Source organism: Saimiri boliviensis, chromosome 8 (genome assembly GCF_048565385.1).
Source record: "Saimiri boliviensis isolate mSaiBol1 chromosome 8, mSaiBol1.pri, whole genome shotgun sequence".
Classification (NCBI taxonomy): Eukaryota; Metazoa; Chordata; class Mammalia; order Primates; family Cebidae; genus Saimiri; species Saimiri boliviensis.
The window spans coordinates 21,679,184-21,695,978 of NC_133456.1; the positions used below are offsets into that span (position 1 = coordinate 21,679,184).

General features: G+C 50.2%; 1 protein-coding gene across 1 annotated transcript in view; it reads left to right on the top strand.

Annotated features, from left to right (window-relative positions):
• Positions 1 to 257: 257 nt before the first annotated feature.
• The window catches only part of FGD5 (FYVE, RhoGEF and PH domain containing 5), a 126,920-nt gene continuing 110,382 nt past the window's right edge, over positions 258 to 16,795 (top strand). Inside the window, exons 1-2 of the mRNA XM_003926167.4 lie at positions 258 to 474; positions 8,469 to 11,112. Coding sequence (XP_003926216.3) covers positions 462 to 474; positions 8,469 to 11,112 — 2,657 coding nt within the window. The 5' untranslated portion in view covers positions 258 to 461. The remainder of the gene's footprint in view (positions 475 to 8,468; positions 11,113 to 16,795) is intronic.

The following is a 16,795-nucleotide window of genomic DNA, read 5'->3' on the forward strand; positions in this document are numbered from 1 at the left end:
TTAAATGCGCGCAGGGACGCCCCGACCCTCAGCTCCCTGGATCCCTGACCGAGCAGGAAAAAAAAAATCCTTCCTCTTCGGGAGCGGAGGAAATGTCTAGGAGGGGGCGGAGGCGCGGCTGCAGCGCAGGCAGAGGCGCAGGCGGAGACGCGGCGGCCAGAGCGCAGCGCGCCGGGAGCCCGGAGCGGACGCGACGCCCAGCGCAGCCCCAGCCGCCGCCCCCGCGCTCGCGCCCCCTCCCCCTCCCCCGGCCGCCCCAGCCCGGCGGCCCCGCCCCGGAGGCTCGCGCCTCGCGCCCCGCGCCCCCACTGCCCTGCGCGCCGCGCGGAGTTCGAGGCGCGCCGGGGGCCGGGCGGGCGCCAGGGGGTGCGGGCCCCGCGGGGCGGCCGCGGAGGGAGGTGGCGTGCGGAATCGCGGACTGACCGACGCGCCGACGGCGGCCCGGGCCGAGCGCGCTGAAGATGAACAGAGCAGGTAGGAGGCCCCACGACCTCCAGCGCGAGGCACACGCGCGAGGGGCTCCGGCCGGGCGTTCCAAGTTGGAGCTCCCGGGCGCCCGGGCGAGCTGCGCGAAATCCCCCGACCGACCTTCCGTGCCGCTCGGCCTCGGCCAAAGCCTGCGCGGCTCCGATGTCCACCCTCCGAGAGGCTGAGAATCGGGGGCCCCCGTCCGAAGCGTCCCGCCTCAGGCACCCTCTTGGCGAGGTCACGCCCTGGCCGTGCGCGCCAGTATCCCACTCCCACGGCGGTCCCCGGAGTGAGGGTCCCTTCCCCAACGAAGAAAGACTCCCCTTTTTCAAAAGCGACTTGGTTGGACCCCCAACCCTTTGCCCTCTATTCCCCAGCGTCCCGAACCAGTCCTTGCTGGCCTTTCAGGGGCCACACCTGACCCATGGAGCCGTCTGGGACTGTCCCCGACTCCGGGGCCCATTCTCAGTTATTCAGTACTCGGCACGCCGGTACGAGGATTCCTATTCCCTTCTCTCCCCCTAGACCCCGAGGTTTGGAGCTCATTCTCCAGATGAGACTAAAAAGCCCGAAATTAATCCCCTGTAACGCACCCCTCCCTCGCGGCGCCCTGGCCTCCATTGTGCCTCCCCTAGGGGACTCAACGCCTGGGGGACGGGGGACGTTTGTCGCCGCCGTGCTGAGCCTCTCCTGATTCCCCCACCCCCAGTCCGTCGCTTTCCTGCCCTGTGAATTTGACTCCCCCAGCTCATCTTTGCAGTTCAGAGATTCCGTGAAATCAAAATGTGTTTAAAATCTCAGGGATCCCTCCAGAGTAGTGCCATTTAATGGATTTAGAAAGTGAGACTCGGAGATGGGCGGTGCCTGGAACTCAGTCCTAGGGATTCCCAACTCCATCTACGGGGAGGGCAGAAAGTTCCCTTAAGATGAGAGTTTGCAAGGGAACAGTCCCAGCTAACTTCATCTGCCTGCCAAGAAGCCGTCGCCACTCTTCTTTTCTTTTTCTCACAGAATTTAGTAGAAGGCAGCCCCCTCCCCGACCAACACCCTTGTCCAAAGCCATGCTCCAAAACACATATCCCTAAAGAAACAGGAAGCCACCATTTTGGCTGTCTTGGAACCATATCCTGCTAGGGTGTATGTGTGTGTGTTTGTGTGTGTGTGTGTGTATGTGTGTCTGTAGGATTTTTTTTTTTTTATTTTAAAAATCTTTTTTAATGAAAAAAGTCATTGTTTTAGCAGTGAGGTGCAGGCTGGGCAGTTCAGGCAGTCTGGGAGTGTGGCAGCTGCCTCCCGTGTCCAGGCCCTGTTACTGCTGGGCATATAGGCACCTGGGCAGTTAGTGAGTGTGGGTCACAGAATTGGGGAGCAGGATCGGGGGTGCCACTTTGCGGGAGTGGAAGAAGGTGGAACAGAGACCCGGAGTCCAGCCAGCCACTGCCTGGAAAGGGGTTGCCTCCTGCCTGTGCTGGCATGGCCTGAACAGAACCAGGCTAGGTTTTCCTACACTCCTAATAAAACCAGCTTTATAACAATGGTGAGAGCGATTCCAGTTTTCCCACGTTTTCCTGCATAAGGCTTGGGCAGACCCTCCCTTCTCTGAGAATCTGGGGGATGGAGTGAGTCGGGATAAGCTTAGAGGCAGGTTTGGTCCCAGGAAATCTTAGCCGTTGTCACTCTTGGGTTCAGCCTTCCTGTAATTTGTCTCCAGTGTAAACCTGGTTCCTTTTTCAACATGATGATAATGATACCAGCCTCACATTCAGACTGTGAACCATGGTCTGAATTTCCTCATCACGTGGCATGGTGGTTCACAGACTCCATGGGACTGAATCTCAGAACCATCATATACTTAGTTATGTGACTTTAAGCAGGTTATTTAACCTCTCTACACCTCAGTTTCTTTATTTGAAAAATGGGGTTGGTAAGATTAAATAGAATAAAACATGTAAGGTGCCTAGAAAGAATGGTCTGTCACATAGCAACTAGTAAATATCAGCTAATATTTATTGGGTACTTGTTATGAATCGGTATTGCTTTTAGGTGTTTTACTTCTATCAGTTTATTTAGTTTTCACAGTCACCTTATGAGATGAGTACCATTGCTATTCCCATTTTATAGGTGGGAAAATTGAAATGCAGAGATTTTATGGTCACCAGCTTATTGAAGATTGAATTGAAAGACAAGCTTGAAGCGCAGACTGTCCAGCCTGAGAGCGGGCTTTTTTTATTCAGTGCTTAACACATAGTAGGGGTGTGGGAAATGTTTGTCAACTGGCAGCTACTTTTGTTAGGCATCATGTCTGCTATTTTCCTGAACTTCTCAGCAGCCCTATCAAAAAAAGGAGGTATTTCGTCATTTTACCAAAAAGGAAACTGAGGCTCAGAGAGACAAAATGATGTACAGCAGAGCTGGGAGGGGAGCCCAGCCTCCCTGGGCCTCAGCATGCTCTCCCCATGCTGGCGCTTGCTGCTTTCCCAGTAGTGCCCTGTCGTGGATCACTGGACCAGCCTAACAGCAGCCTAATTAGAAATCATCAGGCTTGGCCTGGACATTCCAGCAGGCACCCAGGAATGAAAGTTAAATTAAGATGTAATTGGAAGGTGAAATTGGAAGATAATTACTCTTGCAACATACGGTTGTGAGAGTTCCAGGGGGAGTATAGTGAACTGCAACTGACACAGACTTGGGAACTGAAGACGGGATGGCAGAAGATGTCTTAAGAAGAGCCAGAAGTTTAGAAGGCTGTAGTTGGCCAGAGCAAACCAGACTGACTGACTGGTCCTGTACCCTCACTCTACACATGGGGAAGCTGAGGCCCAGAATGGGAAAGGGACTTGCCCAAGATCACACCTCCAGTTAAGGCGGAGCCAGGAGTGAAGATCAGGGCTCCTGGCTCCCCATCCAGTGCTCCTCCCAATACCCCTGCCAATTGAACTTCTATATAGCCAACAAGGGAGCAGCAAGCATGAATGTGTGAGTGACAGATATTTAATTAAAATAGAGAGAAAATATAAACTGGTACCAGGAGGCTGGCTGGGGATGATTTCTATCACTAGAAGCTGTTAAAAATCTCTTCCTCCTGTCATTGTGGTTCCCCCACCCCCTAGTTAACCCTTGGCATCTTGGCTCAAAGGGTGTTTGGAGTTTGAGTTGCCCTCAGGCAGAGCAAATGGCCAGGAAGCCCCGGGCATTAGTAACTCAGGGTGGGGAAGGAACGACCCCCAGGCCCTGTGTTACAAGGAAAGAGACGGTTCACACCATAGCCTTCTCCAGAGGAACTCAAGAGAGCCCAGAGGGTCCACCAGCTACATCCATGCTGGGTTCTGGACAGTGAATCCAGAGGAGGAAACCCTAGCTCTGATTTAGTCTGTAGTTTCCCCCTACCATACCCTAAAGCTCAGCATACCCTAAAGCTCCCTGGCTTGCTCTGTCCAGGTGGAGCCGGTTTTTTAATTGTGAAAATCCTCCTGTCCTTCAACCTGCACTCAGTGCTCTCTCTTTCCTGAGTCTTCTCTAGGCAGAATTGCCCTTAGACCCAGATAACATGGTGCTGAGGTCAGGGACTCAATCTGGCTCCGTTTTGTGAGACAGGTGGGTAGGAGGGAGCAGAGGTGGATGCTCTGACACTCTTGATTTGTTTGCACCCTCCTCATCTCTGCTGGCTGGGGCCCCCAGAGCTCCCTCCTTGGCCCTGCCCTTTTCTCTGTCCACACTCATGCCCCTGGTGATCTCACCAGGCTTCTGCCTTAAATTCCATCTCTATGATGGTGACTTCCAGCCAGACCTCTTTTCAGAAACCAGAGCCTGATTGACACCTCCAGCTGCTTGACACCTCCACCGAGGTGTGTAGTAGGTGACTGGAGTTTGCAAACTGAAATTCTGGCTTTCCCTCCCCAGCACCAGCAGTCTTTCCCGTGCCAGTTGGCAGACTGCACCTTTCTAGTTGCACAGACGCAAAAGGATGATCTTGGTGTCATCCTTGACTTAGATTCTCTTTCTTTTACACCCCACCTTCAAATGGTCAGCAGATCCCCTCAGCTCTCCATTCCTGTTCAGAATCTGACCTCTTTTCACCTCAGCCTGCTCCAAGCCTCCATCATCTCTTGCTTGGAGAATTGCAGGAGCCTCCTCATTGGTCTCCCTGCTTCCTTCCTCACGGTTTCAGTTTATTTCAACACGTTAGCCAGAGTGTGCATGTGCTTCTGCCCAAAGCCCTGCAGTGACTTCCCACCTCACTCTGAGTCAAAGCCTGAGTCCTGCCATGGTCTACAAGGCCCTGCATTATCCGCTCCCTTCTGTGATTCTTCTGGCCTCGTCTGCTTCTCCTGCTGGATCACTCACTCCACTCTGGCTGTGGTAGCCTCTTTGCTGTTTCTTGGATGCCAAGTGAGTCCTGGCTTTCCTCACCACTTTCATGTCTTTGCTCACATGTCCTCTCAGTGAAGCCTAGGCTGGTTACTCTATTTAAAATCGAAAAAAAAAAAGTTACTCCTAATCATTTTCCATAGACTTTATCATTATGTAGCATACGACACGTAATGTACTTACCCTTTTTCTTGCATATCGCCCTCCACCTCTCAATACAGGGTCCCCGAGTCTGGGGGCTTTCCTACACTTATTGATGTATCTGAAGAATCTAGATGATGAAGACCTGGCACATAGTTGGTGCTCAATAAATATGTATTTAGTGGAATTAGACTGAGAGAAATGGGATGGGAACTAAAGCTGGTTGTTCACTTTCTGGTCAGTTAGTACTTCTGAGTCCTGGACCCAGCCTTCACATGCATTTCTTAACTTACCCAGCTGTTTCTGGTCACCCTGGCCTTAGTTTCCCTACGTTTTACCCTTCTCTGCCTCACTAGATGCTGGGACCCCCAAGTCTCCATCATAGAAGAAGCACTCTATGGCAAAAAGGTGAGAGCAGAGGGTCAGATGACGAGACCAGGAAGCAGGAAATGCAGGCTGTACCAGGGCCCTGCTCTGCACTCACTGGGTAGCCCCACACGGTCACCCACCCGCTCTGTGCCTCTGTTTCCTCATCCTTCAGTGAGGGTCAGATGAAGCCTTTCTGGTTTTGGCTTGCCTTGATCTCAGAGGGGATGTGGCTGAAGCACTCTGTGCCTGAGGCTGGGGGCACAGGACAGGCACTGTGTGCCTGCCATTCCCAGAGGCTCCTGTGGGGAAGGCATTTTCTTGCACAGTCACGCCTCAGACACCCACCATAACCTATCCCTAGGAGACAGTGCCTGCAGATCAATAGCTTGATTGGATGAAGAATGGGGTGGGAGGGGGGTGAGGTAGCCAAAGTGACGGTCATTTTTGATGGCCCACTTGTCCCTTTGTCGCATCTCATGGCACCCATGTGAAATACCCACCTGTTAGGGATGAGAAATGAGAGTCCCACCCCCAAAGAATAATTTCGTGCCAATGCCTGCCACCCGATGTTGAGAGTGTGAAGCTCATGTTACGTAGTGTATGAGTGCAGAGCAAGACTTCAACCAAGGGGAGATCTGGAGTAGGCAAAGATGGACTTTGTCTGAACAACAGCTACTGTTTATTATTTCTATGTGAAGGCCTGCTCTTGAGCCTTTTTGATATATAGGCTTTAATTTTTAAAACAGCCCATTGAGGCTAGGTGCTGTTTCACACCCATTTTTCAGATAAAGAAACTGAGGCTGAATTTCATAGCTGATAAGTAGCAAAGTCAGGATTTGACCTAGATCTGCCAGGCTCCAAAGGCTACCTCTGTTACCTCACACTGACCGAGGTAATAGCTGACACTTACCTTTTTGAGCTCTAATTTTTTGTTTTTTCACTAATTTGGATAGATATTTTTCTAAAATAGGATACCACTTGACTGTGTATGGGAGCTTGATAGTCACTTATTATTTCTAGAAGATTCTGGGTTATTGTATGGATGTCAGTGGCTGGCCTGGGCATTGATGTGGATGAAATGGTATGGATTAGGGGTTTGATGCAGTGGTGGTTTTAACCTTTAAACTCATTGGCACTGATACCAACTTTGGCTTCAGAAATACTGAAAATGAGGTGCCAGTGGGACAGTCCCATGGAGCTGTCTAAAATCAGTTAGAGCTGTGCTGGACAGTGCCATAGCCACCAGCCACATGTGCCTACTGAGCACGTAAAATGTAGCTAGTCTGAATTGAGATGTGCTGCGGCAAATGTAAAATGCATATTAGATTTGAAAGACTTAGTATGAAAAAAGAATTCCAACTACCTCATTAATACATTTTGTATATTGATTACATATTGAAATGATAATGTTTGGATATATTGAGTCCAGTAAAATGTACTGTTAAAATTACTTTACCCATTTTTTTTTTGAGGTGGAGTTTTGATCTTGTCCCCCAGGTTGGAGTGCAGTGGCTCAATCTTGATTCATTGCAGCCGCCTTCCAGGTTCAAGTTATTTGCCTTCCACAGCCTTCCGAGTAGCTGGGACTACAGGCCCCTGCCAGCACACCTGGTTAATTTTTGTGTTTTTAGTAGAGATAATGTTTTACCATGTCGGGCAGGCTGGTCTTGAACTCCCAACCTCAAGTAATCTGCACTCCTCAGCCTCTGAAAGTGCTGGGATTGCAGGTGTGAGCCACCACATTCAGCCTTACCCATTTTTTTTAATGTGCCTATAAGAAATTAAAAATTACCTATATAGTGATATAGGAGGCTCACATACCCTAGGGACAGCCCTGGATTAGAGATGCTTCAGGGACATAACTGGGCCTAACATGCATGGGAAGAGAAGAGTTTGCTGGGAGAGACCTCCGGGCAGTCTGCTTCATCTTCCCTCCCATCAGGAGCCAGGCTGTTGTTTTGAGCCACTTGTGTGGTACCCAAGCCTTAGTGGGGATGGAGCTGGGAGGTGAGACCATGTTGAAAGGGAAACATGGGAGTCCTAATCCATGGTTGGTGGGGATCCAGGCAGTGCTTTTGAAGCAGAGATATTTGGCTGGAGATGGATTCTATGCCCACAGTATTCAAGGGAGCTTGGAGGGCCAGGTAGGTGGCAGGGAAGCCAGGGAGGAGGCATGAGCAATCTTGTGGCAGAGAGATGCTGAGCTCGAAATTTGGCAACCACTCCCCTTCTCGAGATCGTTCCCGTCCTGCAAATCTTAGCTGAAATGTCACCTTCTTCAAGAGGTCTTCCTTGGCCACAGCAGCCCACGCCGCTCTCATTCCTGTTGCATTGTAGTCTGCACCACATATTTTATTCTGCCACGGTCGGTAGGTCCGCAGCATCCACAGGAAAGAGACTTTTTGCAGATATCCACGTTGGCAAGTACCATATACTTTCTCCGATGAAATCTGGGTGTAGGCCTGGCTGGACACAGTCCTGAAGCATGTGACCTCCAGCAGAAGCACACATCACTGTTTCAAACCTTTGGTGTGTCATTCATGAAGGGAAGAGATGTCAGCTGTTCACTCATAATGTTCCAAGGGTCCCCAGCTCTACCCTCCAGTTGTTCTAACTCAACTGTAAGTTCTCAGCAGAGGCTGTCTTCTCTTCTTGACCCTAGGACACCCTGTCATCTGCAGTGTAGCTAGTAGGTACCCAATGGAGTAGCTGTAGAAGGGGGAATGGAAGCTCCATGAGGGCAGCAGGGAGGGTGACGGCAGGTTCAGCCTTTTCTCACGGTTGCTGGCTCACAGCAAGTTTTTACCAGTAGCTGTTGGATGAATGAATGCACTGACCTGGAGACTTCATTTGAGGAGTGCAGGATTTCATTTGGTTGATTTCCGTTAGTTGGGCTACATGTAGAAGAAAGGTCTATTCATTTTGTTTACAGAATGAATCTTTAGTGGAAAATCAAGGGGTTTTAAAGATTCTGGTCGAGGGTATGAGCCTAACATAAAGCAGAGGAGGTGGGCTTCACATGGGCGGAGGGAACCATCTGCAGCTCCCCTGCCAGTGGTGTGTAGGAGACTCTGAATGAAAATAATTGTGCTTTTTCTCTTTTCTCCACTATTGTTCTTTAGATTCACCAAAACCACCTGTTGCTCCTAAACCGAAGACTACCAGTCCACTAACGCCGGTGACCGCACCCAAATTCCCTTCCTCACCCAGGCCCGACAGTCTTCACAGTCCAAACTCCATGTTCAGGGGTCCGAAGCCCCCCATCGCTCCCAAGCCCAGGCTGGCTGCCCCAAATGAGTGGAGAGCCAGTGTGTACCTGAATGACAGCTTGAACAAATGCAGCAATGGACGGCTGCTCTGTGTAGACAGGGAGCTTGACGAGGGGTCCCGGTCCATCCCGAAGTGCTCAGAGTCAGAGACAGACGAGGATTACATTGTGGTCCCCAGGGCTCTGCTGAGGGAAGACGAACCCACGGATGGGGGCAGTGTGGGGAACACAGCCCTGGTGTCTCCGGAGGCCTCTGGAGAAGAGGAAGAGGAGCATGAGGAGGGAGGCGAGGCATGTGTCGTGGATGGGACGGGAGCTGGTGAGGACTCGGCAGCCCCCGCTGCCCTGGCTGCAGGAGCACTGAGCAGGGAGGGTGAGGAAGGCACAGAGCTTGCTCCTGAGGACGAAGGGGAGGGCTACGCTGACGAGCCAGGGTCACAGGAGCAGGTGGCCAGAAGTGAGGAGGAAGAGAAACTGGTGCAGCCACACAAGGAGTGCAGCCTGGAGGACGGTGGGCCTTGGGCTGGAGAGGGGGTCTTGCAGACTGACCTCCTCCTGCCCCATGACCATGGAGAGGAGCACGAGTCCCCCAACACCCCTGGGGAGGCAGAGGAGGATGGTGAGGAAGGCTGGGCCAGCGCAGACCCAGCAGGTGCAGATGAGGGTGCAGGTCCTGACAGCCCCACCGAGGACGTGGGACAGGGTGCTGAGGATGCCAGTGAGGAGCCCCCTCAGGAGGAGGAGCCGGCCACAGGGGTCCAGGAGGCAGAGATGGCCATGGACTGCCCTGAGCTTCTTGAGGAGGGATGTGAAGAGGCCGTGGGCATCACAGGTAGGGAACAGGTTGACCTTGATGAACCACCTGACCATGAGGAGAAAACCAGCCAAGAAGTGGCAGCCGCCACCCTGGAGGACTGCACCCAGGATGAGCCTGCCGAGGAGAGCTGCCAGATCGTCCCTTTTGAGAACGACTGCATGGAGGACTTTGTGACGTCCCTCACGGGAAGCCCCTACGAGTTCTTCCCAACAGAGAGCACCTCTTTTTGCAGCGAGAGCTGCTCTCCTCTTTCTGAGTCAGCGAAAGGCTTAGAATCAGAGCAGGCACCAAAGTTGGGGCTGTGTGCGGAGGAGGACTCCGTGGCAGGGGCGTTGTGTGGCCAGTGTGGTTCCCTGCAGGGTGGAGCAGCAGAGGGTCTCGCAGCCCCTGAGGTGGTGGTCGTGTCGGAGGAGGAGGCGTTGGATGATGCATTGGCCAACCCTTACGTGATGGGAGTGAACCTGCCGGGTCGGGCGGCCCCTGGAGAAGGAGGGCAGGCTGCATCGGACGCCCTGGGTGGTTATGGCTCAAAAGAAGAAATGAACAGTGAGGCAGAGGGTGGCCTGGTCCCCGGGGACAGGAAGAACACTAGCACGAGGGCCCGGCCCCACTCTGGGAAGGTGGCCGGCTATGTCCCAGAAACTGTCCCGGAAGAAACCGGATCTGAGGCAGGCCCGTCAGCCCCTGGCACTGGAGGTATCACAGAGGACGCAGGAAAGACGCTTTTGTCGTTGGAGGGGAAGCCCCTGGAAGTCAGCAGGGCCTTGCCGGCAAAGCCCAGGGCCTTCACGCTATACCCTCGGTCGTTCTCTGTGGAAGGCCGAGAGATTCCAGTCTCCGTGTACCAGGAGACTGAGGGGCCAGGTTTAGACGATCACAGGATAAAGAGGAAAGAGGACAACCTCTCTCTGTCATGCGTGATTGGCTCCTCTGGGAGTTTCTCCCAGAGAAACCACCTTCCATCCAGCGGCACCTCCACGCCTTCTTCCATGGTCGACATCCCACCCCCTTTTGACCTGGCCTGCATCACCAAGAAGCCCATCACAAAGAGCTCTCCCTCGCTCCTGATCGAGAGCGACTCCCCGGACAAGTACAAGAAGAAGAAGTCATCCTTTAAGCGGTTCTTGGCGCTGACGTTTAAGAAGAAGACAGAGAACAAGTTGCACGTGGATGTGAACGTGTCTTCCTCTAGGTCCTCTTCAGAATCCAGCTACCACGGGCCTTCCCGGATTCTGGAAGTTGACCGGAGAAGCCTCAGTAACTCCCCTCAGCTTAAGTCTCGGACTGGAAAGCTCCGGGCCTCTGAATCCCCCTCTTCCCTCATCTTTTATAGAGATGGCAGGAGGAAAGGCGTCCCCTTCAGCAGGACTGTGTCCAGAGTGGAGTCCTTCGAAGACCGCTCCCGGCCGCCCTTCCTGCCCTTGCCACTGACCAAGCCACGGTCCATCTCCTTCCCCAGCGCTGACACTTCGGACTATGAGAACATTCCAGCCATGAACTCGGACTATGAGAATATCCAGATTCCGCCCCAGAGGCCTGCCAGGGCTGGTGCGTTCACGAAGCTGTTTGAAGATCAGAGCAGAGCCCTGTCCACAGCAAATGAGAACGATGGCTACGTGGACATGAGCAGCTTCAATGCCTTTGAAAGCAAACAGCAGAGCACAGACCAGGATGCGGAAAGGTACCTAACGTTCTATTCCTTTTTTGTTTGGCAGCTGTAACCAACCGAGAGGCGGCATGCGTGGTGGGGACAGATGGACTTCCTTGCAGCCTCAGGCTCTGTTTCTTACTAGCTGTGTTGAGTAGGGGTGAGTGGCTTTACATGTCTGAGCCTCAGTTACTTCATCTGTGAAATGGGTCTCATGCTACCTCACAGCAGAGGGTTTAAGAAAATCAGAGTAGATAGTCTATGTGAAGGCAGTGTATCAAATACGGTACATGTGAGAGCATTTTTGTTTACATTATTTGTGGACAGTTCTCGTATCTCCTAGGTAGATGGCTTTGCTGCTCCCCTTGAGTCATCAAGAGAGAAGGTTCTGGAATCTTGCTAAACTAAATATCTTTCACATTAGGAAAATACCCTAAATTGAGATTGATACCTTTTTATTGGGTAAATACACAGTGTATTCAATAGGGAACTAGAAAAGACTAAGTTGTTTAAAGAACTGATGGTGCCCTGAGCTAAGTTTCTGAATGGAAGTCTTTAAGAGCTACATCCAAGCTGATTTTTTAAAAAAATGATTCGCTTTGGAAGTGAGAGACACTGTAGTTATTGAACAACAGTGGGGGTATTCTGACCCCACCTTCCCAAGACTGACTGAATGCCCCTCATTGATCATCACAAGTGAATAACTGCCAAATCTAGCCATTCCTTGTGGAATTGTGGACGCAACTTAAAGGTGATGCAGTTCACCCTGTACCATCCACACTGTTTAGGGGCGCCTGATCTGAATTAATGAAAAAACAAAACAGTTGTGAGTTTAAGAGAACCCCTCTGATTCTTCTTCCTCATGTGCAGGAACTTAAACCAGTCCTACACAGCTGTTGCTGCTAGGGATTCCTAGGGGACCCGAAGTCTTGCCTAGATAAGGGTGATTTGCAATTAGCATTAGCTGTTGTTGGAGTAGAGCTGCCAGGAAGTGTTCGTGTGGATAATTCTCTCCAGTATTCTGCGTGGTTCCCCGTCCCGGCTCCATCTTCTCCCTACCCCGAGTCTGGGTAAGGCTATTTATTTATTGGTTCTTTCTAGGATGAAAGGATGTGTTTGCCAGAGCAAAGGTAAACACCAGCATGGCCCGGGAGACTGAGTTTAATTTGGGGAATGTGGACTTGTGCAAGCTGCAGCAGGGGTAGAGAGGCAGAACCGACAAGCCCATTGCATTAATAACTGTCGGCAGGTGTGGACAATACCCAGGCCTCGTGGCACGGGGGAAGGCCGAACCAAGCTTTACAACAATAAACTCTCCACGCTGGAAGAGACCGCCCACCTCTAACAGGTGCTTACCCAGTATACTTGAAATCCTCCAGCCACGGGGAGCCCATCGCTCCCGGAGCTGCCTCTTCGGTGCTGGGTGTGCTGATCATGAGGAAGAGTTTATTGCTGAACGAGGCATAAACTGTTCCCCTCTAATATCCCTCCTCAACTCATGGTTCTTCTCTCTCAAGCCAGGTGAGGAAGCTTATTTGATGTTTTGTACAGCAGCCCTTCAAAAATTGAAATTGGTTCTGTAGAATTACAGAATTTTATAGCTGGAGGAAACTTCAGACACAAGTCCTGTTACAAAAGAGGAAACTGTGGCAGAGAGAGAGAAAGGGACTTGCTTAAGATCTCTCAGTAAGTTACTGGAGAAATCAGTGTCCAAACTCAGACTTCTTGACTTCTGGATCAGGAATTTGTAGTGACTTAGATGAAGGGATATCAGGTCTGGTTGTGCAGGCTGCGCACTGTACAATCCCAAGAGCAACTCCTTCACCTTTTGGTCTATGTATGGTGCCACCTGGGGTGTGCAGGGCACAGGCTGCTTGGCTGTATGTGAACGACCTGTTGCCTTGGTCTGTAGTTTGTCCAAAAAACAAAACAAAAAGGCCTTTTCATCCCGACTAATATGACAATAGGGAGTAAGATGTCTAAGGCAATGCTAAAGCTGCTGGATTGTGACTGTTTACTGTGTGCCAAGCACTGTGCTAGATGCTTTCTTCGCATTAGCTCACTTTTGATGCTATAGCCTAGGGCCTTGGTTGAGTGGCTTGAACCATCAGACTCTGAATTTCAAAAGCACAGTTGCACCACTCTGATGCTATTTTGCCAAAGGCCAGACTGACTGGGATAAATCTCCCATGCAGGAACCACATCCTCTTGAACATCAATCAGTGAGCAAAGCTTTCTTCTGATTTCCTGCATGAAATAGATGAAAGCAGAGCGGGAGAAAAATCCCCACTTTGGGCTGGAGCAGGTCTGGGCAAGGGAGGTTTGAGATGCATAACGCTGAGAGGCATGAGTGACTGCTGTGGGGCAGGTGGGGGGGCTGCTTATTTGCCTGAATGGGGTCTTTGAGTACAGAGTGGAGGGGGTGCCGCTGATCTGAGGCCTGTGTACAGAGGTGCTTGGGTTGGAAGGGACGAGAAGGTTAGGAGGCAGTTCCTTCCTCCTACTTGTCCTGCTCCATACCTTGCTTTAGTATGAGGATTAGAGGCAGAAGCCAAAATAAATACCCACAGCCCTGACTCAGGGCAGGACGGTGCACCAGACATGGATTCAAAGCCTAAGGTCCCAGGACTTGTTATGGGACCTTGGAAGAGGCTGGTCTGCAGTTTGCTCATCTGAAAAATGAGATTGGAGCAGCTGTGTATTCTTTCTCAACCGTTTGCCTTTCCTGGACTGCATTTATCATCTCCCTTATGCTGCGTATACTTTGCCTTATTTTTCTTTAAATCAGCCCATCGTTTTTATTTAGAAAAATATAACGGAAAGTTTTTGTCACTATTGGGAAACGGAAAAACAGTATCAGTTGCTATAAATAGAAGGCAATTGTAAAAGTAAGATACAACAGTAAAATAACATGGGTAAAGACTAGCTCGAGGTGATTCCTTGCCAAGGCTGGGAGCTGAAAGCCTGGTCTCTTTGTTAAACAGGGAGAGTGTTAAAGATGTGCTTGCACCACGCAGACTTTCTACCTGGCAAAACCGGAAGAATCCAAAAGGACTAGGAAGGGGAGTAACTCTCTGGTGGTGTGATTCAGTGCTTATTTCAATCCAAGTCCTTTTTCTACTGAAAGTATCCCCCTTCAAAAAACTGTGTGTAATAGAATTCAGAGAGCCCTTAGCAACCCTGAAACTGGGTGAGCAGCAGCTCAGGGTCTAATGGGTGATAAGTTTCTTCTGTGTGGTTACTTCCTTTGAGATTTGCATAGACAGGAGCATGTTAGTAGCTATAGTAGTATTATTAACAGTCTTTTATTTTATAAAATTGTTACCTATGCCCATTTTCTCAATGGTATACCAAAAAAGGTTTTATCATTCTTTAAAATGTATACCTGGGCCGAGTGCAGTAGCTCACACTTGTAATCCCAGTGCTTTGGGAGGCCAAGGTAGGAGGATCACTTGAAGCTGGAAGTTTGAGACCAGCCTAGGCAACATAGTGAGACTCCCATCTCCACATAATATACACTTCCATCTCTACAAACACACACATACACAAACACACACACGCATAACCAGGCATGGTGATGCACACCCGTAGTTCCAGCTACTCAGGAGGCTGAGCTGGGAGGATGACTTCAGCCAGGAATTCCAGGCTGCAGTGAGCTGTCATCATGACACTGCACTGCAGCCTGGGTGACAGAGCAGACCCGGATTGAAAAGGAAAATTTAAAAAGTAAATGAAGTGTATCCCTGAAACATTCCTTTTTTTCCTGTGTTGGTTATTAAAAAAAAAAAAAAAAAAGTTGTCACTAGAGATCTAGTCCAACACCCTTAGTTTCCCTATAGATAGGATGTCTTATGTCCTAAGTCACTGACCGCTAGTCTTGGCTAGGGGAACCCAGTCTTCCCTTCTGAAGAGGCTATAGCACCTGGATATGTTGATTACACACTAGAAGCTTAATAAATGTATATGGATAAGTTGGTGATTTTGAGCTTCACAAGGGAAAAGAAATATTACTTATTAAATAACTTTCAGCAACACAGTGCTGGGTGCTTTGTATACAGTTATTACATACCTGTTTTATGCAAAACATGACACAAACTGGCTTGTCCTAAATGTCTCATTTAAATCGCCATCATCACGTTTGTGTTTTGCGTGATGGTGGTCAGCATTATACATCAGCACAGCTCCCTGAAGCCACTCTTCCCCAACATTTCAAACTTCTTTTGTTTTTTCTTTTTTTTTGAGACGGAGTTTCGCTCTTGTTGCCCAGGCTGGAGTGCAATGGCGCGATCTCGGCTCACCGCAACCTCCGCCTCCTGGCTTCAGGCAATTCTCCTGCCTCAGCCTCCTGAGTAGCTGGGATTACAGGCATGTACCACCATGCCCAGCTAATTTTTTTGTATTTTTAGTAGAGACGGGGTTCCACCATGTTGACCAGGATGATCTCGATCTCTTGACCTCGTGATCCACCCGCCTCAGCCTCCCAAAGTGCTGGGATTACAGGCTTGAGCCATCGCACCCGGCCATTTCAAACTTCTTGAAAAGTTAAGAGTGTTAGAGTGAATGCCCATGTGCCCAGCACCCAGGTTATACCATGCACTTGTTGCTGCACTGGCTGCTTCTGTGTGTGTGTGTGTGTGTGTGTGTGTCTCTCCCTCCGTCCCTCCCTCTCCATTCCATCCCTCCCCTGCCCTCCCCATATCTCCCCCTATTTCCCCCATCTCTCTCTCCCTCTCTCTTCTCTGCTTTTCTTCCTCTCTCCCTCTCCTGTACGTCCCCTCTCCCTGTCTGCCCCTCTCCCCCTTGCCCTCATCCATTGGTGCATATTGTTCTTGACACATTTATGGTAGCTTTTTCTGTTTACAGATGAGGACACTGTGGCTCAGGAGGAGCCTGTGAAAGCGCCATGGCTAAGCACATAGACTTTGGAGCCAAGCTACCTGGATATTGGTCTACACTTGCTGTCTGTGTGACCTCTCTGTACCTCAGTGTCCTTATCTGTAAAAGGAGATGATCACTGTACCTGCCTTGGAATGTCATTAAGACTACAGGCGTTAATCCAGCACGTGGTACAATGATCAGTAAGCATCAGCTGTTATTAAGTGACATGACTGAGGTCACATAGTGGTGGATGCAGTATTTGAATTTGATTTCAGAGGTGTGAAATCTGGGAGGGAGAATCTGGTTCCTTTTGTTGTATATTTATTTATTTCTCTCTCTCTCGCGTGCACACACACGCACACACACGCACACACACGACTGTTCTATATATGTTTAACTTAGTGTTTAGGGCTTCACAGTAAAACCAGGATCATGAATCTGCAAGCTTTTGCCATGGGATGTGACATGAACTGTACCTCTGACTTCCTGTGAGTTGGGTTCAGGACTGCGGGCAACATCTGAGCAATATTGATTTGGAGGCGTTAGCTGTCTCGTACACCAAAGACAGCAAGGCTAGGGGTTTTATGATTCCATAATCATAATAAAACTGCCTGTCTCTATTATTATGACTGAAGTTGTTATTTCATTTATAACTTATAGTTAGGTAGGGATTTCCAGTTTCCATTTTCCAGGTGAGAAAACAGGCTTGGTGAAATGATATGAACTATCTTCTGTCACATAGATGGTAAGTGGCCAAACGAGATCAGAACCCAGGTCTTTCTGACATTCAATCCAGTGTTGTTTCCAGTACTACCCGTTTTCTGTGGTCGAAAATTTC